This window comes from Lepus europaeus, chromosome 11 (assembly GCF_033115175.1).
Source record: "Lepus europaeus isolate LE1 chromosome 11, mLepTim1.pri, whole genome shotgun sequence".
NCBI classification, from domain to species: Eukaryota; Metazoa; Chordata; class Mammalia; order Lagomorpha; family Leporidae; genus Lepus; species Lepus europaeus.
Window position 1 is genome coordinate 115,830,640 of NC_084837.1, and position 23,603 is coordinate 115,854,242.

General features: G+C 58.8%; 1 protein-coding gene across 3 annotated transcripts in view; it reads right to left on the bottom strand.

Moving 5' to 3' along the window:
- Nucleotides 1-23,603, bottom strand: part of THSD4 (thrombospondin type 1 domain containing 4) — a 409,353-nt gene that overhangs the window by 171,270 nt on the left and 214,480 nt on the right. For all 3 annotated transcript variants that reach the window (XM_062206542.1, XM_062206540.1, XM_062206539.1), the window contains exon 7: nucleotides 16,991-17,127. In XM_062206542.1, coding sequence (XP_062062526.1) covers nucleotides 16,991-17,127 — 137 coding nt within the window. The remainder of the gene's footprint in view (nucleotides 1-16,990; nucleotides 17,128-23,603) is intronic.

Below are 23,603 nucleotides of genomic sequence, written 5' to 3' on the forward strand. Positions count from 1 at the left end.
GCAGCAAACCCAGCACCTGTGGGACGGAGCACCACGAGACTGCGCGTGCACGGGACTGCCTCCGGCTCCTCGTTTATCCGAGGCAGGGGAAACCTGGCATCATCTGGGAACAGCTCCTCTGGCCGCTGCTGCCACACACCCCGGTCTGCTGCTCTCAGCACGCGGGCACCAGGCACTGCCCCCGAGGTGACACCCTCACTCACAGGCCTGCACTCGGGGCAGGAGAGGGGCTGGGTGGATGCGACACCTCGGGGAGAAGAGCAGGCGGGGTGATGGCTGCAGAGCTTGGTGCAGGTCACAGAAGACCCCCTGTGCATGGCAGGAGCGAGCAGTGACCCCTGCACAGGCCCCGGGGCCGAGGCAGATCTCACAGCAGTGGCAAGAGCCCAGAGGCAGCACGGGCGGGGTTGTGACTGTGCCAGGGTGGCCGTGCAGAGAACCCAGGTGGTGGTGGGGGTGTGGCTCCCACTCCACACCTGCACAAGAGCCAGCGGCACCAGGCACCATCTACCTGCTGCCGTCCCCAGGCGCTGCTGGTTTGGTTGCCCTGCGTTGGTATGGAAACCACCCAGCCTAGAAGGGCCCGAGGCTGGGGGGGTAGAGCACATGCAAGACGCAAATGCCACCTGGGCCAGGATGAACCGGTTAGGGACTCGCGGTGGGATGCCACGCTCCAGGTGACACATGGGGAGCAAGGCCAGCCTCTACTCAGACCACAGGGGCTTACACTAGACATCAAAGCCGCCCAGTCCAGATCGGGGGCGTCTTTTCTCTCCTAGCCTGAGCCCTCGGCTGCGGGATCTGACTCAGTAGCTGGTCCTGGAAACACATCCATGCTCACGCCGTCCCTCTGGAAGGCACTGTCGTCGGGGAGAAGGGGCTGACAGAGCAGCGGAGTCTGCCGGCACCCAGCATCCCCGACCCGTGCTTTGCCCGGGGATGTTTTCTCTCTGAACTCTGCTGCAAGTTGCCCTAATAGGAACCAGGCCTTTATCCCCCTCTTGTTTGCTTAACAGGCGTTAGCTATAAATTAGAGGCTCCCCAGAGCAAGGGGTCACACGTGGGGCCTCGGGCTGCCAGGGCCAGCACAGGGGTCAGGCCACCTCTTCCTTGGGCAGCCAGGCTGCTGGACCGGCAGGGTCAGCTGACCCCACCCTGCTGTTTTGCAAAGCGCAGTGCTTCTATCAATGGCACAGACTGCTTTGTCTTGTATAAGCCCCGAGCTCATTCCTGAAAAACAATGCAAACCAACTCCCTTCTTAGAGGAGCAGCGGGGGAGAAGGACCTTAAGTGCCCGTTTCTTCTGGGCTGCTTTCCGTGCTGTTCTCTCGCTCTGACGGGCACTCCCTGCGGACAGCAGGGTCCCCCGGCAAAGCTCCCTGGCTCCCCAGAGATGCCCAGGGATGTTCAGTTCCAGGAGCTGCCAGCAGGGGGCGAGCTAGTGAAGACACCCCACAGCCGGGTTGGAGGACCTGGCCCCTGCAGAGTCTGCATGGCAACACCCCCAAACCCCAGCACCCGGGTACCACACTGCCACCAGCAAGCAGCCAACCACCGTTTTACTGCATTTCCTCTCATTTTTAGGGCACCCAAGTTCACAGCTGTCACTCAAAGTCAAGATTCGCACAAAAGTCGCCGAGCACAGACTGTTTAGAACTTGGTTCTAAACAAGTGACCGGGTCACAGCACCAGAGCTGCCTCCCTCCCGGTTCCCGAGGCCATGATACGGGTCTGACCCACGTGGTGTCTGCTGAGGGGTCCTTTCTTATCTTCTCCCAGAGGGGCTTCCTCCCAATGGAGGGGAGCTCCCAGAGGTGGAGGGGGGCTGGGGGGGTGTGAGGGGGGCTCCCCGTGGTGTGGGGGGCTCCCAGTGGGTGTGGGGGTCTGGGGGAGGGTGTGAGGGGGGGCTCCCCATGGGGAGGTTCTGGGGGAGGGTGTGAGGGGACTCCCAGTGGTGTGGGGGAGCTCCCAGAGGGTGGAGGGGGGCAGTGGGGGGTGAGAGGGGGGCTCCCCGTGGGGGGGTTCTGGGGGAGGGTGTGAGGGGGACTCCCAGGGGTGTGGGGGGGCTCCCAGTGGGTGTGGGGGGCAGTGGGGGGTGAGAGGGGGGCTCTCCGTGGGGGGTTTCTGGGGGAGGGTGTGAGGGGGACTCCCAGTGGTGTGGGAGGGCTCCCAGTGGTGTGGGGGGGCTGGGGGAGGCAGTGAGCAGTCAGTGCCAGCACTCCTTCTTGGACGGGCACCAGTCCTAACACGGGGCCCTGGGTTTGAGTCCAGTCCCCTTCTGACTTCACCTCCTGCTACCATGCACCGTGCGAGGTGGACAGCGATGCGTCCCAGGCTTGTGTCTCTGCCAGGCTGAGTCCCGGGCTCCTGGCATGGGCCTGGCTCGGGCCTGGCTCCCTGGCTGCTGCAGGCATTTGAGGGGTGGAAGATCGCACTGCCTGTTTACCTTTCAAATAAGTTGGGAACAAAACAATAAAGACCAGGCTACCGAGTTACGGCTCAGGGGGCTGGGAGACACAGCAGGGAAAGAGGGCCAACCCTCCTTCCTGGGCTCACAGCGCTGGGGGTGCCCCCTCCCCCGCACTGTCCCAGCGCACAGGGGCAGGATGGAGGCTCAGGAACCTCGAGGCGGGTGGGCGGTTATGAGACCTGTTGGTCTGGAGAGACTTCTACACCAGGATGCCTAACTGTGACCAACCAGAAGACCAAAGGCCACCTCGCCCGGTCCCCACACCTCTCTGCCCAGTGGCGGCTCACGGAGCCACAGCCTGGTCCTGGCCTGCAGACTCCGGTGTGGCCAATTTCCACCTGCGGCCCCGCCGTGCACTGTTACCCCCATTCTGCAGATGAGAAAACTGAGGTGCAGAGCAGAAGGAGCTTGTCCGTGGCAATGCGGAAGCTGGGCGTGGATGGGCATCTTCTCGGCCCAGACAGGGCTGGGCCCTGCTCCGCTCCACCCCAGCCCTCTGTGAGCTGGCACAGCCTCGGGTGACGATGAGGGCAAGAGAGAAGCCGCCAGCTGCAGCACCACTCTTGCCCCAGGGCCGACAGGTGTGTCCCCTTCTCCTGGGTGCAGCAATGCCCACTAGTCGGGGGGTCATATGAGGCCACAGGAACACACACCCAACTCACCGCAGTGACCTTACCCAGGCACGAGGGAAGAGCCACGGGCCAGCTGCCCCTGGAGTCCCACATGCAGCTGCCCGACGGGATCCAGACTGGGGCCAAAATTCACCCCCAGCACCAGGCTACTGTGCCACCATGGGCAAGCAGAGCCCAGCATCCTCCGGACACTGTGGTCAGCAGTACACCACAGTCCCAGCCTGGGAACTTACGTGTTCATGTCCCCTGCCTAACTCTCACACGAACCCTCCCCCTCTGGGGTCAGGACACAGAGTTCCGGGTGCAGGGTGTGTGGTCACCGGGGGCAGGATCGCTAGGAGCCCCAGACACACACATAGGTACGACTCAGCCTCTCTCCTGGTCTGCCCGGTGGCTGCTGTGTGCCAATAACAGAAGTCACGGGGACACTGAACCTGCCCACGCCCAGCTCTCGCCCCCTCTCCCTTCACCACCCCTGGAGGCACCTGTAGGTAACCTCTCACTGCCTTGCCTCAAGAACAAGTTGGTTTCCAGCAGGTGGGCCCCAGGCCAGGGTGTGAGCGCCATCTAGGAGCCACGGCTGTAACTGCAGCCGCCATGCATAAGTCCCGCACAACGCAGGAGGGGTTGCAGAGACCTGGCAGAGAAGTCCAGGGCCTCAAGACCGTCCTCAGTGAAGCTGTGCTCTGACGGGATGCTGGAGCCCGGGCGCTCTGACGGGGATGCTGGAGCCCGGGCGCTCTGACGGGGATGCTGGTGCCCGGGCACTCTGACGGGAATGCTGGTGCCCGGGCGCTCTGACGGGGATGCTGGTGCCCGGGCGCTCTGACGGGGATGCTGGAGCCCAGGCGCTCTGACGGGAATGCTGGTGCCCGGGCGCTCTGACGGGGATGCTGGTGCCCGGGCACTCTGACGGAAATGCTGGTGCCCGGGCGTTCTGATGGGGATGCTGGTGCCCTGGGTGCTCTGATGGGGATGCTGGTGCCCGGGCGCTCTGATGGGGATGCTGGAGCCCAGGCGCTCTGATGTGGGATGCTGGAGCCCGGGTGCTCTGATGTGGGATGCTGTAGCTCGGGCTCTCTGATGGGGATGTTGGTGCCCAGGCGCTCTGATGTGGGATGCTGGAGCCCGGGCTCTCTGACGGGGATGCTGGAGCCCGGGCTCTCTGACGGGGATGCTGGAGCCCGGGCGCTCTGACGGGTATGCTGGTGCCCTGGGTGCTCTGACGGGGATGCTGGAGCCCGGGCTCTCTGACGGGGATGCTGGAGCCCGGGCGCTCTGACGGGGATGCTGGTGCCCGGGCGCTCTGACGGGGATGCTGGAGCCCGGGTGCTCTGACGGGGATGCTGGTGCCTGGGTGCTCTGACGGGGATGCTGGAGCCCAGGCGCTCTGATGTGGGATGCTGGTGTTCTGGGTGCTCTGACGGGGATGCTGGAGCCCAGGCGCTCTGATGTGGGATGCTGGAGCCCGGGTGCTCTGATGTGGGATGCTGGAGCCCGGGTGCTCTGATGGGGATGCTGGTGTTCTGGGTACTCTGACGGGGATGCTGGTGCCCGGGCTCTCTGACGGGGATGCTGGAGCCCGGGCGCTCTGACGGGGATGCTGGTGCCCCAGGCAGAAGCCTAGCTCTCTGTACCCCACGCCTGCCCCAGCACCCCCATCTCTGGAAACACAACTTCAGATGAACAGCAATGGCACACGTGTGGTACAGGGGACGAGTACAAGGCCCAGCCTCCCTGCATCCCCCTCCCAGCCTCTGGAAGTCTCCAGTCTGTGTCCAGATTGCATTTCCACAAATGAGAGAGATCCAGAGGCTCTGCCGCTCTGTGTCCAGCTGCCCGTTCTAGCTTAATTCTCTAACGGCTGAGTAATATTCCAGGTGTGCCGATGGACAGCTAGGTTGACGCCGTATCCTGGCTGCAGTGAACGGAGGTGAGATGGACAATGGGGGCACACGTGTCTCTTTCACAGGCTGAGCTCATTCCAGTGTGGGAGAAATCAAGGGCACACCTCCAACTGCCCCCATGCAATCCTATCAGCCCCCCTGTCAATCAGACTATGTAGCCACTCCCCTTTTGGAAGCAGATAAGAAGCTTGGTGAAGGGAGGGCACCTTTGCTTGCTAGCTTGCTTGCTCACTCGCTCTCTCTCTCTCCCTTCGCAGACCAAGGAAGGACTGGCACAGAGGTCCGTCTTTCCCCTTCCTGGTCCACTCTCCCTGAAGAAAGCTCATGTTCCTGTGGCTTCCCCTCACTTTCTAAATAAACCTTATCACACTGCATGTCCCATTTGTCCTGTACTTAGGATACTTCTCCAAGCCAAAGGCGAGAACCTGAACTCTATCCCAGCCCACAGCAATTCCTCTGGACAGGCATCGCAGAACCAGACAAAGGAGACTGCATCAAACTCAGAGGCTTCTGCACAGCCCAGGGAAGGGAGCTCAGAAGAAACACAAAAGGCCAACACACCTCTGAAGAATGCAGGAGCCAGCAGGGACCACGATCGGTCACCTCTCAGGGACAGAAGAGCTGTCCCCAGGAAGGCAGAGCTGACACCTGCTGCCAGACTTCCACGCAAACCACGTCTCGCGTGGCTCTCGTGGAGCCCTCCCAGCGGACTCAGCACCTGTGACCCGCAGCAGAGAAATCACAGCACCTGCTCACAGAGCCTGGCAGGTGCCCTTACGCCACGCCTGGATCGCAGGAGCCCGAGGAGCGCGGGTTTGAGCTGACCGTGAACGGCAGCTTTCTCCACGTCACCGTTCGCACCGCCCAGCGCTGTGGCTGCAGTCCATGTCCTCAAGCAGGGGTCACCTTCCCGGGCAACCTGCCCTTACCTTACTTCCACTCAACTTCCTTTAGTCTGAGCCAGAGAGGGCATGCAATTCCAGTGCCCAACACTAGGTGTCACCATCGCCCAGTGCTGGCCCTCCTGAAGACTCAGCAAGAATACGAAATCTGGGCACTTGATGCCACGCGACGCAACCAGCAAGACAAGTACTGAGTCTCACAGGTACTTGACACTGTGCTACACAAACTAAGTACTGAGTCTCATGGGTACCTGACGCTGTGCTACACAACCAGTAAGACAAGTACTGAGTCTCACAGGTACTTGACACTGTGCTACACAAACTAAGTACTGTGTCTCATGGGTACCTGACACTGTGCTAGACAACCAGTAAGACAAGTACTGAGTCTCACAGGTACCTGACACTGTGCTACACAACCTGCAGGACAAGTACTGAGTGTTACAGGTACTTCACACTGTGCTACCCAACCTGCAGGACAAGTACTGAGTCTCATGGGTACCTGACACAGTACTACACAACCTGTGAGACAAGTACTGAGTCTCACAGGTACTTGACACTGCTACACAAACTAAGTACTGTGTCTCATGGGTACCTGACACTGTGCTAGACAACCAGTAAGACAAGTACTGAGTCTCACAGGTACTTGACACTGTGCTACACAACCTGTAAGACAAGTACTGAGTCTCACAGGTACTTGACACTGTGCTACACAAACTAAGTACTGTGTCTCATGGGTACCTGACACTGTGCTAGACAACCAGTAAGACAAGTACTGAGTCTCACAGGTACTTGACACTGTGCTACACAACCTGTAAGACAAGTACTGAGTCTCACAGGTACTTGACACTGTGCTACACAAACTAAGTACTGTGTCTCATGGGTACCTGACGCTGTGCTAGACAACCAGTAAGACAAGTACTGAGTCTCACAGGTACCTGACACTGTGCTACACAACCTGCAGGACAAGTACTGAGTGTTACAGGTACTTCACACTGTGCTACCCAACCTGCAGGACAAGTACTGAGTCTCACGGGTACTTTACACAGTGCTAGACAACCTGTGAGACAAGTACTGAGTCTCACGGGTACCTGACACTGTGCTACACAACCTGTGAGACAAGTACTGAGTCTCATGGGTACTTGACACTGTGCTATCCAACCTTTAAGACAAGTACTGAGTCTCAAAGGTACTTGACACTGTGCTACACAAACTAAGTACTGAGTCTCAGGGGTACCTGACACTGTGCTACCCAACCTGCAGGACAAGTACTGAGTCTCATGGGTACCTGACACAGTACTATACAACCTGTGAGACAAGTACTGAGTCTCAGGGGTACCTGACACTGCTACCCAACCTGCAGTACAAGTACTGAGTCTCACAGGTACCTGACACTGTGCTACACAACTTGTGATACAAGTACTGAGTGTTACAGGTACTTCACACTGTGCTACCCAACCTGCAGGACAAGTACTGAGTCTCACGGGTACTTTACACAGTGCTAGACAACCTGTGAGACAAGTACTGAGTCTCACAGGTACTTGACACTGTGCTACACAAACTAAGTACTGAGTCTCACAGGTACCTGACACTGCGCTACACAAACTAAGTACTGTGTCTCATGGGTACCTGACGCTGTGCTACACAACCAGTAAGACAAGTACTGAGTCTCACAGGTACTTGACACTGTGCTACACAAACTAAGTACTGTGTCTCATGGGTACCTGACACTGTGCTACACAAACTAAGTACTGTGTCTCATGGGTACCTGACGCTGTGCTACACAACCAGTAAGACAAGTACTGAGTCTCACAGGTACTTGACACTGTGCTACACAAACTAAGTACTGTGTCTCATGGGTACCTGACACTGTGCTACACAAACTAAGTACTGTGTCTCATGGGTACCTGACGCTGTGCTACACAACCAGTGAGACAAGTACTGAGTCTCACAGGTACTTGACACTGCTACACAACCTACAGTACAAGTACTGAGTCTCACAGGTACTTGACACTGCTACACAACCTGCTTGAAGCCCCACTGTGTGCCCAAAGTATTCAGGTCAGGCTGCTGGGAGCTGGCGCCACCTGCTGGTGCTGTCACTGCCCTGCAGGAGACAGACGCACCCTGAGCTGCACCGGGGGTGGCTGGGGGGGCAGAGTCTGCTCTCCGGAGTCACAACCTCTTTACCTGGCGATGAAACCACAGAGAGCCCTCGCCCCTTGGGGCTGAGAGTGACCAAGAAGGCGACCTCTGCCCATGGCACCTGTGGGGATCGGTTAGGACGGTGGGTCCAGACATCACAGGGAATTGTGAAAACGCCCGGGCCAAGTTCAGTTCATCAGGGGACAGGCTGATGAGCGTCTAGAAACCTGATGTGAAACAAAAGGAAGCAGCAGTGCCGGGGACGGCAGCTGGAGGCCTGGGTTGTCACAGGGGGCAGCGTCATCGTTTTGCTTTTCCCATCAAATCCTCCCATTCTGAGTCTGGGACGAAACCTTCTCACTATTAAGACCTCAATGCCGGGGGCCGGTGCAGTGGCACAGGGGGTGAGGCCGCAGCCTGCAGTGCCGACAGCCCATATGGGCGCTGGTCCGGTCCCAGCTGCTCCTCTTCCAAACCAGCTCCCCGCTAGGGTGCCCGGGGAAGCAGCAGAGGACGGCCCCCCTGCACCCACGCAGGAGGGAGGCTGCCATCACTGCTGTCTCGGGGTGTGTGTCCCCCTACGACAGAGTGGAGCAGCACTCGGTGTACACGCTCAGCTATGCTCGAGACACCACCAGACGCCCCCTGAGGAAAGGCGAAATCAGATCCAGGCCTTGGAGGCCGGCACGGCGCAGCGGGCTAGGCCACCACCTGGGATGCCGGCTTCCCATAGCAGAGTGCTGCTGAAAGCTCTGGTTCAGCTTCCTGAGAAAGCAAGCACCTGCCGCCCACGTGGGAGCCCCAGATGGGGTTCCAGGCTGCTGGCTTCAGCCTGGCCCAGCCTGGCTGCTGCGACCACCTGGGAGTGAACCAGAGGGTGGAAGATCTGATTCTCTCCCTCTCCCTCTCTCCCTCTCTCCCTCTCTCTGTGTCACTCCACCTCTCAAATAAACCAAAATAAATCTTATAAAACCCATGCCTCATCAGACACACTGGGGTACACTCCGAGTGGAGGAAGGGAAACAAGTAAAACGTCAACACGGAGAACCACACAGGACTGACCGGAATCGCATTCTTTCATGACTCCGAATCGGAGAAGGCATTTCCACCAAGCAAAATCCAGAATCGACAAAGGGAACACCGCTAAGCTGATCGTGTCCACAGTTTTAAACATCAGCAAAAATGAACAAAATCCCCAGGAACACGGGCGGAAGTCCCAAGTCTTCCTGACCCCAGAAAACTAAGCCAACACACAAAACACAGAATCCTGCACCTTGATCCTGAGCAATCTCGCAAGGTAGGAAAACACGGGATCTGACAGGACCAGGATGCCTCCGCACAAGTGCCCCGGGGCCACCCTGCAGGCTCGGGGGAGGGCAGGAGAGACTCGGAATTTAAGGAGGCCTGAGAAGGGAAGGAACGCCTCTTTAAATTCTGCACCCATGGCCCTCACTGCCCTGACCCTGCTCCCAACCCGTCAGGAGCTGTGCAGCCTCGCTGCAAGTCAGAGAAACACAAGTGGAAACCAACCAGACACGGGCACACAGTGGGAGCTGTGCAACACGCCACCTCCTGTGCAGCTGGCAGGCGTAGGGACTGGAGGACAGCCAGGTACACGCGTGTTCATGCAGCACTGCCGGCCGTGGGCGGACACTGGGCACAGCCACACAGGCCTGCGCTCGGGAACAATGGTTTCCCAGCATAGTTGAGCCAGCTGAGCATCCGGTCTGCAGAGCTGTGTAGGGACCCAAAGAGGAAGCTTCTCTGGATGCGGGGAGGGAGGGGACAGGGCCGAGAGCCGTGTGCATGATTTGCCACCTGCGTGTCAACAGCAAGGGGACGTGCTGGAAGAACGGACCCACTTCCACCAATACGCGCGTGATGCTCGGCCCAGGGGGTGACCCATCTGCCCACAGCTCCACTGAACATGGGAAGCAGAAGCCTTGCTGTCAGTCATCAACTGTGCACGGCTCTGCCCGAGGATATGGCTCAGAGAAGCCAAGTGTTGTCCCTGGCAGGGTGGGGTGGGGCCATGGGAGAGGCCCAGCAGCGGAGGGAGGGGTTGAGGGGTTCTGACTGCCAGCATCTCCATGGCTGGAAACCTGGCATTTCTGAAGGCATGGTCTCTGGGAGCTGAGTTGTTGTTTTAATATTTATTCTTATGAAAGAGCTATATATATATAGAGAGAGGTCTTTCATCAGCTGCTTCACTCCCCTAATGGCTTTGATGGCCAGGGCTGGGTCATACCAAAGCCAGGAGCCAGGTTCTGGGTCTCCCACGTGGGTGCAGGGGCCCAAGCACGTGGGCTGTCCTCTGCTGCTTTCCCAGGCACCTTAGCAAGGAGCTGAATTGGAAGTGGAGCAGTGGGGACTCGAACCGGCGCCCACATGGGATGCTGGCACTGCAGGCAGAGGCTTTACCTGCTATGCCACGTGCCGGCCCCTGAGTTTAGGCTGTTTGCCCCATCACCCTGTTTGTTCAAATGGCCAATATTCCTTCAAAGTCAAGTCTGTCGCCGTTTTGATTAAGTTGTGAGCAAAATGCATCCATCCACGCCAAACTGAAGATTTAGAATTTTTACCACAGCACCGCAAAGCCGAGAGCAAAGGAAACACAGATCATGGCACAGTCATTGGTGCCTCAGGACGGGACCGAGGGCTGTGCTGTTAGCCAGCTCCTAAGCACCATCCCGCTCCGTGCACAGCCGGTCACGAGGAGGGACGTGGGCCACACTCCCCACTGGACGCCAGAGGCAGCGGGGGAAGCTGTGGGCTCCAGATGCTGTGCAGGTGCCAGCAAGCTCTACTCGCGCTCTCCCCGCACGGCCAGCAGCGTGCGGTCTGTGCTCTGGAGCCGCCCTGGGGGACCCCTCAGGCCCTGTGAAGACCACGAATCACCCAGCACGGAAGGAAGGGAGACGGACCCCACTCTCTCTGGCCCCCACCTCCACAGAGCCTGACCTGGGGAGTCTGCCCTCTGCCTGCCCCTCCCAGCTCCTGGGTCTGGGGCACAGGGGAGCTGCAGCCACCAGGCAGACACAGGCTCTCTGGGTAGAGTGGCCAGGCCTGCCCTGCTTGGGCCTGGGGCTTCCTCCTGGGCTTGCTGCTGGGGAGCACCAGCTCCTCCTGGCTACCCTTCTGAGGGCTTCTAGCACGTTCTTACTTTGTGCCTGTCGCCGCTCAGGGACTTCTGCTGCAGGGCTGGCTGCTTTGTGTCAGGTAGACGCACACCCCAGGGAGAGGCGGCTCTGCCGGGCCCCAAGCTGGCCACAGAGTTATCAGCTAATCATCAGGGCAGGACATGTGACCCTCGAAAGCTGCAAAGTAAGCTGAACTCCACCACTGGGGAACAAATCCATGCAGAGGGCGGGGCGGGGCCAGGTGGGCCAATGGGTGCAGTGGAGCACTGGGGACCAGGGAGTAAGCGCAGGGGCCCTGTGACACCGGGGCCCTGTGGAGCCCTCACACCCTGCAACTGCCAACCTCAGCCTCTGGGCAGCATTATCTGCAAACACCTGGCCCTGCGGTGTGGATGACGTGTGTCAGTCAGGTATCGGGACCTGTGTCCTGCAGCAGAGTCATCTGCCCTTCATGCCACGGCCCTGCAACTCTGTGTGAGGGGCTAGCGCTGTGGCTTAGCGGGTGAGGCGGCTGCTATGGGCACCGGTTCTAGTCCTGGCTGCTCCACTTCCAATCCAGCTCCCTGTTGGTGCACTTGGGAAAGCAGTGGTGGATGGCCCAGGTGCTTGGACCCTTGCACCCACGTGGGAGACCTGGAAGAAGCTTCTGGCTCCTGGCTTTGGATGGGCTCAGCTCCAGTCATCGGGGCTGTTTGGGGAGTGAACCAGAGAATAGAGGATCTTTTTCTCCCTCTGTGGCTCTGCCTTCCAAATAAATAAATCAATTAAAAGATAAAGAAACATTGTGTGTGACGCTAAGAAAACATGCCTCCCTGGGAACCAGCCCACATCTCGTTTTCCTTCTGCAGCTCCTTCCCCGCGTGTGCTCACTGTCTCCTAATTGAATCGCCCCTCAAAGCCTTGCTACTCAACATGTGATGTGGGGACCAGCAGCGTCAGGTCAGAAGCACAGATCTCAGGCACCCCCAGACCCGAGTCGGCATCCCCTGGACTCACGACACAGCAAGAACCCTGGCGAGAAAGACAACGTGACTCTCACAAATCCAGTCAATGCTCCATTGACAAATGAACGCAAACCAAATGCAAAGGCTCCTTTGCACGGCGAGCCCTGGGGCACAGAGTACACACACAGGCAGCGGAGCCCCAGCAGATGCTGCAGGCACCCCTACGGGGCCCTGGCTGACGGTGAGAAGTGTGAGTCTCCGGCTCCTACGCTCTTGAGATTTGCAGGCTCATGGAGAGTGCTAGCGACCTCCGCAGAGTCACCGACCACAAGGCACCGCACCGGGTGGCGGGCTTCAGGGCTGTGTTTTCGACCCTCGCACTGGCTCACGTGCCTGTGGCATGCACCTGCACTGGGGAAATGAGACCATGGGCTCTGGCCGCTCAGGGCCGTCCTCCCTTGCTAACTGTCCCTGGAAACCTGACCGTGTCCATCCTGTTCTGGCAGGTGCTCCATGTCCTGTGGGGGACCTCCTCCTTCAGAACGGCGGGGGAAGGGGTGCTCACACGCCCAGGCGCCCGGCCACTCTCAGGCAGTACAGCCGATGATGCTGCCAGCTCGGAAGCCGATCGTGACAGAACGCAGCCGGGCTCCCCGCCCACACCGTGTCCCAAGGCAAACAGGCAGGCACTCTGACACAAACGAGCGAGGCTGTGGGTTGCACCACCCCATCTGAAATGCCGGGTTCTGTTTGTTTGTTTTTTGTTTTTTAACTGAAGGGCGATTTTCTGCCCAGGTTGAGCATCCCAGGGGCTGCAGAGCACCTGACAGGAGGCTTAGGCCACGGAGGCTGAGCCACAGAATCGCTCCCCGTGGGAAGCGCAACCTTGGTATAAAAGGCACCGAGCTGTGTTCCTCCGGCTAAGACGCTCCACACCCTTCAGTGCCGCCCATCCCGCCCCTCGACGGCTCAGCCAGCAGGGCCCTGTCCATTAACCCTCACCTCGCAGGCAAGGACGGAGCCCCACGCCCGACCTTGGGAAGTCAACACAGACCACCTAAGAGCTGCAGGGCCGGAGCAGGATGTGGTGATACCCAAAGATCAAGTGAAGGCAGGAGAGGCTCCTACCTAGGACGGCAGAGCCAGCATCACAGCCCAGACCCCCAGAGTCCACCTGGGCCCAGACCGGGCTCCTACCTAGGACGGCAGAGCCAGCGTCACAGCCCAGACTCCCAGAGTCCACCTGGGCCCAGCCCGGGCTCCTACCTAGGAGAGCAGAGCCAGCGTCACAGCCCAGACTCCCAGAGTCCACCTGGGCCCAGCCCGGGCTCCTACCTAGGAGAGCAGAGCCAGCGTCACAGCCCAGACTCCCAGAGCCCACCTGGGCCCAGCCCGGGCTCCTACCTAGGAGAGCAGAGCCAGCGTCACAGCCCAGACTCCCAGAGTCCACCTGGGCCCAGCCCGGGCTCCTACCTAGGACGGCAGAGCCAGCGTCACAGCCCAGACTCCCAGAGTCCACCTGGGCCCAGCCAGGGCTCCTACCTAGGAGAGCAGAGCCAGCGTCACAGCCCAGACTCCCAGAGTCCACCTGGGCCCAGCCCGGGCTCCTACCTAGGAGAGCAGAGCCAGCGTCACAGCCCAGACTCCCAGAGTCCACCTGGGCCCAGCCCGGGCTCCTACCTAGGACAGCAGAGCCAGTGTTACAGCCCAGACCCCCAGAGTCCACCTGGGCCCAGCCTGGGCTCCTACCTAGGAGAGCAGAGCCAGCGTCACAGCCCAGACTCCCAGAGTCCACCTGGGCCCAGCCCGGGCTCCTACCTAGGAGAGCAGAGCCAGCGTCACAGCCCAGACTCCCAGAGTCCACCTGGGCCCAGCCCGGGCTCCTACCTAGGAGAGCAGAGCCAGCGTCACAGCCCAGACTCCCAGAGTCCACCTGGGCCCAGCCCGGGCTCCTACCTAGGAGAGCAGAGCCAGCGTCACAGCCCAGACTCCCAGAGTCCACCTGGGCCCAGCCCGGGCTCCTACCTAGGAGAGCAGAGCCAGCGTCACAGCCCAGACTCCCAGAGTCCACCTGGGCCCAGCCCGGGCTCTTACCTAGGACAGCAGAGCCAGCGTCAAAGCCCAGACTCCCAGAGTCCACCTGGGCCCAGCCCGGGCTCCTACCTAGGAGAGCAGAGCCAGCGTCACAGCCCAGACTCCCAGAGTCCACCTGGGCCCAGCCCGGGCTCCTACCTAGGACGGCAGAGCCAGCGTCACAGCCCAGACTCCCAGAGTCCACCTGGGCCCAGCCCGGGCTCCTACCTAGGAAAGCAGAGCCAGCGTCACAGCCCAGACTCCCAGAGTCCACCTGGGCCCAGCCCGGGCTCCTCCTAGGAGAGCAGAGCCAGCGTCACAGCCCAGACTCCCAGAGCCCACCTGGGCCCAGCCCGGGCTCCTACCTAGGACGGCAGAGCCAGTGTCACAGCCCAGACCCCCAGAGTCCACCTGGGACCAGCCCGGGCTCCTACCTAGGAGAGCAGAGCCAGCGTCACAGCCCAGACTCCCAGAGTCCACCTGGGCCCAGCCCGGGCTCCTACCTAGGAGAGCAGAGCCAGCGTCACAGCCCAGACCCCCAGAGTCCACCTGGGCCCAGCCCGGGCTCCTACCTAGGAGAGCAGAGCCAGCGTCACAGCCCAGACTCCCAGAGTCCACCTGGGCCCAGCCCAGGCTCCTACCTAGGACGGCAGAGCCAGCGTCACAGCCCAGACTCCCAGAGTCCACCTGGGCCCAGCCCGGGCTCCTACCTAGGAGAGCAGAGCCAGCGTCACAGCCCAGACTCCCAGAATTCACCTGAGCCCAGCCCGGGCTCCTACCTAGGAGAGCAGAGCCAGCGTCACAGCCCAGACTCCCAGAGTCCACCTGGGCCCAGCCCGGGCTCCTACCTAGGACAGCAGTGCCAGCATCACAGCCCAGACTCCCAGAGTCCACCTGGGCCCAGCCCGGGCTCCTACCTAGGAGAGCAGAGCCAGCGTCACAGCCCAGACTCCCAGAGTCCACCTGGGCCCAGCCCGGGCTCCTACCTAGGACAGCAGTGCCAGCGTCACAGCCCAGACTCCCAGAATTCACCTGGGCCCAGCCCGGGCTCCTACCTAGGAGAGCAAAGCCAGCGTCACAGCCCAGACCCCCAGAGTCCACCTGGGCCTAGGCCGGGCGCCTATCCAGGACGGCAGAGCCAGCGTCACAGCCCAGACTCCCAGAGTCTACCTGGGCCCAGCCCGGGCTCCTACCTAGGAGAGCAGAGCCAGCGTCAAAGCCCAGACTCCCAGAGCCCACCTGGGCCCAGCCCGGGCTCCTACCTAGGAGAGCAGAGCCAGCGTCACAGCCCAGACCCCCAGAGTCCACCTGGGCCCAGGCCGGGCGCCTACCCAGGACGGCAGAGCCAGCGTAACAGCCCAGACCCCCAGAGTCCACCTGGGCCCAGCCCGGGCTCCTACCTAGGAGAGCAGAGCCAGCGTCACAGCCCAGACTCCCAGAGCCCACCTGGGCCCAGCCCGGGCTCCTACCTAGGAGAGCAGAGCCAGCGTCACAGCCCAGACTCCCAGAGTCCACCTGGGCCCAGCCCGGGCTCCTACCTAGGAGAGCAGAGCCAGCGTCACAGCCCAGACCCCCAGAGTCCACCTGGGCCCAGCCCGGGCTCCTACCTAGGAGAGCAGAGCCAGCGTCACAGCCCAGACTCCCAGAGTCCACCTGGGCCCAGCCTGGGCTCCTACCTCGGACGGCAGAGCCAGCGTCACAGCCCAGACTCCCAGAGTCCACCTGGGCCCAGCCCGGGCTCCTACCTAGGAGAGCAGAGCCAGCGTCACAGCCCAGACTCCCAGAGTCCACCTGGGCCCAGCCCGGGCTCCTACCTAGGAGAGCAGAGCCAGCGTCACAGACAAGACTCCCAGAGTCCACCTGGGCCCAGCCCGGGCTCCTACCTAGGAGAGCAGAGCCAGCGTCACAGCCCAGACTCCCAGAGTCCACCTGGGCCCAGTCTGTGCTCCTACCTAGGACGGCAGAGCCAGCGTCACAGCCCAGACTCCCAGAATTCACCTGGGCCCAGCCCGGGCTCCTACCTAGGAGAGCAGAGCCAGCGTCACAGCCCAGACCCTCAGAGTCCACCTGGGCCCAGCCCGGGCTCCTACCTAGGAGAGCAGAGCCAGCGTCAAAGCCCAGACTCCCAGAGTCCACCTGGGCCCAGCCAGGGCTCCTACCTAGGACGGCAGAGCCAGCGTCACAGCCCAGACTCCCAGAGTCCACCTGGGCCCAGCCCGGGCTCCTACCTAGGAGAGCAGAGCCAGCGTCACAGCCCAGACTCCCAGAATTCACCTGGGCCCAGCCCGGGCTCCTACCTAGGAGAGCAGAGCCAGCGTCACAGCCCAGACCCTCAGAGTCCACCTGGGCCCAGCCCGGGCTCCTACCTAGGAGAGCAGAGCCAGCGTCACAGCCCAGACTCCCAGAGTCCACCTGGGCCCAGCCCGGGCTCCTACCCAGGACGGCAGAGCCAGCGTCACAGCCCAGACTCCCAGAGTCCACCTGGGCCCAGCCCGGGCTCCTACCCAGTAGAGTAGAGCCAGCGTCACAGCCCAGACTCCCAGAGTCCACCTGGGCCCAGCCCGGGCTCCTACCCAGGAGAGCAGAGCCAGCATCACAGCCCAGACCCCCAGAGTCCACCTGGGCCCAGCCCGGGCTCCTACCTAGGACGGCAGAGCCAGCGTCACAGCCCAGACTCCCAGAGTCCACCTGGGCCCAGCCCGGGCTCCTACCTAGGAGAGCAGAGCCAGCGTCACAGCCCAGACTCCCAGAGTCCACCTGGGCCTAGCCTGGGTGCCTACCTTGCACTGCCCAGACACGCAGATGGCCGTGCCGTGCTGGTCGCAGGGGGTGCCATCGATGACCTTCTCTGCTTGCCGGACGTAGAAGCGGTAGCCGATGGCCTGGCAGTTCAGCTCACACTTGCGGTCGCCCTTTGCTGTGGGGAGAAGAAACGGCCATGAGGTCTGAGTGACACCCAGCCCCTATTTCTCAGAGATACAGTTCATGCAATGCAACGTGAACCACTCCAGCCGGCGTGTACGATTTGGTGAACTTGCTGAACTCACAAGGCTGCAGCCTGCTCAGCGCCTCCCTCTGCCTCTCTGGATAGGCCCGTTCTGGACAACTCATGGTCAAACACCTCTTGGAAGTGGCTCTCTGCACCGGTGAGGGGCTGGGGCGGGGGGGGGCTGCATCCTCACCTCCTGTCACACAGCAGGGCTTTGATACCAAGAAAACTTCACAGAAGGACCCAGGAAGACCATCCCACCCCCGCTTTTTTAAGATTTATTTATTTGAGGGCCGGCGCCGTGGCTTACTTGGTTAATTCTCCGCCTGTGGCGCCAGCATCACATATGGGCACCGGTTCTAGTCCTGGCTGCTCCTCTTCCAGTCCAGCTCTCTGCTGTGGCCCAGGAAGGCAGTGGAGGAAGGCCCATGTGCTTGGGCCCCTGCACCCGCACAGGAGACCAGGAGGAAGCACCTGGCTCCTGGCTTCGGATCGGTGCAGCGCCACTGTAGTGGCCATTTGGGGGGTGAACCAATGGAAGGAAGACCTTTCTCTCTGTCTCTCTCACTGTCTAACTCTACCTGTCAAATAATAAAAAAAAAAAGAATTTATGGTTCCAAAAAAAAAAGATTTATTTATTTGAAAGGCAGAGTTACAGAGAGAGAGAGACAGGGAGATCTTCCATCTGCTGGTTGACTCCCCAAATTCCCAGAGATGGGCCAGGCTGAACCAGGAGCCTAGAACTCCACCTGGGTCTCCCACATGGGTGGCAGGAGCCCAAGCCCTTGGTCCATCATCTGCTGCTTTCCCAGCTGCATTAGCTGGGAGCTGGAACGGAAGCAGAACAGACAAGACTCCAACTGGTGCTCATGCAGCATGCTGGCGTCCCAGGTGGCGGCTTAACCTGCTGAGCCTCAATGCAGGCCCCATTCTGTGGTTTTTAGCGACACAGAAATCCATGTTCTATCACCAACATGCTCTTTGAAATTACCGCTGTTTCCTGCAATAATTCGTCAGTTATGAGACAGTTAAGTGGCTTTTCCCACCACCTTAGGCACGACACAGCTTTCAAGAGCCTCGCCTATCTTTATGGTCTCTCTTCCCACCATCCACGCCCATCTCCCACAGGTGCTTCCTCTGTGCAGCCCACCTGCCTTTCCCTCAGCTGGCTGGCCCTCAATTCTCTGCTTCTGTCACCAGGTCACCTTCGGAGGGTCCCAATTCCACCACCACACCCTCTCTTGCAGCATTCACCTGCTCACTCACTTGCCTGCACAGAGCCAGGCACACGGCAACTGCCCAATAAACCCACGAGGGCACGACGGAAGGGAGACAAGTGAACACACAACGGAAGGGAGACAAGTGAACACTGGCCTCCTTCTGGCCTTCTTCCCCCTCCCCTCCCCCTGCTGGGCACATTCCCCTGCCTCTGTCTTCCTCTGGGTTTTATCACTTCAGGCAGAGCTGGCACGAATGCTAAATTAATCACAGCTTCAGAGCAACGTAGCCACCTCTGAAGTAAGGCAGAGCAATTTTTAAGCAAGATGCATTGCACTTCCACGCCAAGGGGAAAGGCGAGCCAAGTGCACACTGATTTGTTTGTTCTTTAACTGTTTTTGGACACGAGAGCAATGTTTGCTCAGCAGAGACCAACTCCGGGGCCCGTCTCTGTCTAAGACGCAGATCACTGGACCACACGGCACATCCTACTTTCCCGGGTGTGGCTGCCGGCCGGCCTGCCTGTCACAGCAATGAACTTCCTGTGGCTCCTAAGCCACTATGAAGGGCTACCAGGAAACAGTGAGGACCCTAGGCAATGGTGAACCCTCCCCTGTGCTCTGGGCTCTGTCTCAGCACCCCACAAGAAGAGGTGACTGTGGATGAAAATGAAACAGCAACAGGACGGAAGGCTCTCTGGAGATCACCCCACACCGAGTCAGTTCCAGGCTTCACAGTCCCAGCAGGACAAAGTGACCGGGGCAGGCTCTAGCCTACTGATGGCTTCTCACTGCACCTGCCAAGGCCCCAGCCCCTCTGTTCCCAGCTCCGGGCTCTCTGAAGGGCTCCAGGCACTCGGCAGGTGCGAGGCAGCTGTGGAAGACAAAGGCCTGGCTCTCTCTCCACAGACCCCTGACTCCAGTGGGGTGGCGGTGTAGCGCTGTCTTTGTCACAGTGCGGGCACCCTGAGAGGGTGCAGGGGAGGAGGCCGGGCATGAGGCTGCTCCGCAGTCTCCCGTGGGCTGCACGTGAACAGCCCGAGGGTGGTCCTGAGCTCCTCCTCCTGAGCCTCCACCTCGGTGGCCTGTGCGGTGCTCCTGCCTTTGCCCACCTGAGGACAGGAGAGGCTGCCCACCCGCAGGGACAGAGCCCCAGAGAATGCTACACCTCCAGAACTCCCCAGCCTCGGCGCCAATGCACAGTGGATGATGGGGGATGTGGGGGAAGGGAGCATAGGGCTGAAGGGGGTGCACTGGGGGGCAGGGGGAGCATGGTTGGGGGAGGGGCGTGGTGTAAGACAGCATGGAGGGGAGGGGCATGGGGGGCTTTCTCCACCTTTCTCTGCCCTGAGTCCCCCTGGTGGGCAGAGGGGGACGGACCCCCTGCACGGGTGCTCAGTGAGGCCATGGGCCTACAGCACCTCCTGGAATTGCCATCAGCTCAGACCTCCGGCACAGGAGGAGCCACGGTGTGTCCTGTCTTCCAAGCAGCCCTGTTTTGGGGAAGGGGAGCCAGCGCGGGCTGGGAGCATGGGACTACTTCTTAGTGTGAACACAGGTGCCGGGGCAGGCGTCGGGGCAGCCACAAAGATACCGCTCGGGATGTCCACACCCCTTCTCAGAGCGCTGGGGTGGGAGCCAGGCCTCCGTGCCCAATTCTAGCTTCCTGCTAATGCACCCCACAGGCAGTGAGGGCCCCTGCCACCCACGCGGGAGGCCTGGCTGGAGCTCCTGGCTCCTGGCTTCCCCCCACTTGGGGAATGAACTAGCGGACGCCTGATCTATCCTTCTTCTCTCTGCCTCTCAAATACATAAATTTTAAATACTGGATAAACAGTCACCTAAACCCAAAGCCAACAGAAAAACAAAAAGCAAGCTGGAAATAAGTAGAGAATAGACAGAGAACACAGAAAACCAACGAAACCAAAAGTTGGTTATTTGAAAAGACCAACAAGACGGACGAACTGCCAAGGCCCGTTTGGGTGTTTCTAACACCACGGGCAGATCATGCACCCAAACACAGCCTGCTCTGTACTCACTGATCATTCAGCCCTGCCCCCGGCTGCTGTGGAGGGCCGGACAGAACGATTTCCAGGCCGTATATCAGCCGTCCGTCCCTCACCCCTGCTGGATCGACTGGTCATGAATACAAGAAAACAGACTCGAAAATCTGAAATCCAGGAATGAAGAGGGGGCAAAGGCTGATTTTTACAGAAACATAAAAGACTTGTACCCAGCACAAGGGGGGCAGGAAAAACAAACAGGTCCAGAATGAAAAAGACTTTTCAGACCTGCATTTGGGGCCGGTGCTGTGGCGTAGCGGGTAAAGCCACCGCCTGAAGCGCCAGCATCCCATATGGGCGCTGGTTCGAGTCCCGGCTGCTCCTCTTCCCATCCAGCTCCCTGCTGTGGCCTGGGAAAGCAGTGGAGGATGGCCCAAGTCCTGGGGCCTCTGCACCCACGTGGGAGACCTGAAGGAAGCTCCTGGCTCCTGGCTTTGGATCAGAGTAGCTCCAGCAGGTGGAGCCAACTGAGGAGTGAACCAGCGGATGGAAGACCTCTCTCTCTGTCTCTCCTTCTCTCTCTGTGTAACTCTTTCAAATAAATAAATAAAACTAAAAAAAAGAAGACTTGCATTTTCTTTTTTTCTTTTTTTTTTGACAGGCAGAGTGGACAGTGAGAGAGAGAGACAGAGAGAAAGGTCTTCCTTTTGCCGTTGGTTCACCCTCCAATGGCCGCCGCGGTAGCGCGCTGTGGCCGGCGCACCGCGCTGATCCGATGGCAGGAGCCAGGTGCTTATCCTGGTCTCCCATGGGGTGCAGGACCCAAGCACTTGGGCCATCCTCCACTGCACTCCCTGGCCACAGCAGAGAGCTGGCCTGGAAGAGGGGCAACCGGGACAGGATCGGTGCCCCCACCGGGACTAGAACCCGGTGTGCCGGTGCCGCAAGGCGGAGGATTAGCCTAGTGAGCCGTGGCGCCGGCCTAAGACTTGCATTTTCACATAAGCGCTTATGTCTATAAAATCCAAATTTATGTTCCAAGAAATATGTGAAATAATGATATGAGATCAATAGGCAAAAATCAATTATATGTCCATTCACTATCAATAATCTAAAAATGAAATTAAAACAATTCCATTTATAATATAATCAAAAATAATGAAATATATACAAATAAATTTAACAAAAGATTTCTATGTTGAAACTATAAAATGTGGTTTGAAAGAAATTCAGGAAGATTTAAATGAAAGGAAGGGATTCCATACTCATGCACTTGAATATTTGAGGTCAGGCTGGCCAAGTTCCCAAACTGATATACACATTAGACATAATCCTAACGAAAATGCCAGACAGAAATTGCCAAGCTGACCTTAAAATTCATAGGGATATGCAAGGGACCAAGAGTTGCCCATACAACCGTGAAAGAGAAAAACAAAATGAGGCGGCTCACACCTCTTGATTTAAAACTAACTACAAAATCACAGTCTGTGTGGCGTTATATTAGGCTAGAACAGAGACCAGGGGAAAAGAACTGGAAGTGCAGAAATGAATCCCTACCTTTATGACAAGACAATTTCAGTACAGAAAGACTGATCTTGGGGCTGGCATTGTGGCCTAGCAAGTAAATCTGCCGCCCATGACACCAGCATCCCAAAGGGGCACTGGTCCGTGTCCTATTTTCTCCACATCCAAGTGAGCTCCCTGCTAATGACCCGGGAAAAGCAGTGGAAGATGGCCCAAGCGCCTGGGCCCCTGCCACTCACGTGGGGGACCCAGAAGAAGCCCCTGGCCCCCAGCCCTGGCCATTGCAGCCACTTTGGGAATGAACCAGTGGTTGGAAGACCTCTCTCCCTCTCTCCCTGTAACTCTGACTTTCAAATTAATAAATCTTTAAAAAACAAAAAAAGAGCAGTCTGCAACAAGTTAACCTATGCAAAAGAATGTCCCCTACCTCACGCTATAGACAAAATACCCCCACTCAGAATGGATCAGCCTAAATATAAGAACCAAGACCATGACATTCTTAGAACATGTCAGCGCAAATCTTCATGATCTTAGGTTTGCAACTGTTTCTTAGATGCTAAGACATTAAAAGCATGAGAACAGAAAAACTGTATTTCACCACAGTACTCCACTGAAGACAGCTCAGAATGGGGCAAGATCTTTGTACAAATATACACTAGATAAAGGACTTGTAACCAGAATTATAAAGAACTCATAAGACTCAACATTAAAACACAACTCGATTTCTTAAATGGGCAAAGGGTTTGGAGGGACACCCAAGTGGCCACTAACCAGAGGAGAAGCTGCCAGGGAAATGCAAGTAAGTCCACAGGGAGAAGCCACTAGGACGGCTGTCATGAGAAGACAGAGACAACAATACTGGTGAGGACGTAGAGAAACCGAACTCCATGGGGTGCTGGCGGGACAGGCTCTTTGGAAAACACTGGATAATTCCTGAAAACATTCATTAAAAACAGAATCTCCATACAACCCTGCAATTCCACTTCTAGGTACATCCGCTTGAACAAAGGTGGCATCTGTCTACACAGAACCTGTATTAATGGAGTATTAATAGCAGAGGTATTCATGATAGCTAGGACGTGTCCCTGGGCTGACACATGGACAAACGACCGTGACATATCCCCATGAGGGGACACTGCTGGCCAGTGGAGAGCCTGGATACTGACACCTGCTGTCGCACGGATGCATGAGGAGAGCACTATGCCCAGCGAGGGAAGCTGGCCTCAGGGGCACAGATCCTGTAACTCCTTTTATAGGAACTTCCCAGAGAGGCCGGCCCATGCAGAGAGAGAGTGCAGCCTGCAGGGGCTGCAGGGTGGGGTGGGTGGGGTGGTGGTGAGCCCACCCGGGGACGTGGCTTTCTCTGAAGTGACACAGTGGCGACAACCACAGGGCTGTGAACACACCCAAAACCGTGCAAGCGGTGGAGTTTTCTCGGGAACTCTCCTACAAAAGGGGTCCCGACAGGACAGGTGTGCACGCTGGGGGAGGACTGGGATGCCTTGGAAGGTTCCAGAAGAGACTTCTTCAGGAGGATGAAACGGACAAGACTCGCAACATATCTTACGATGCTCAGAGTTTACGATCTCGAGGTGTGAAGTCACTGGGAGCCTGGGTTAACAGGGGGTGATGGACTCAGGGTGACAGGAACACAAGATCA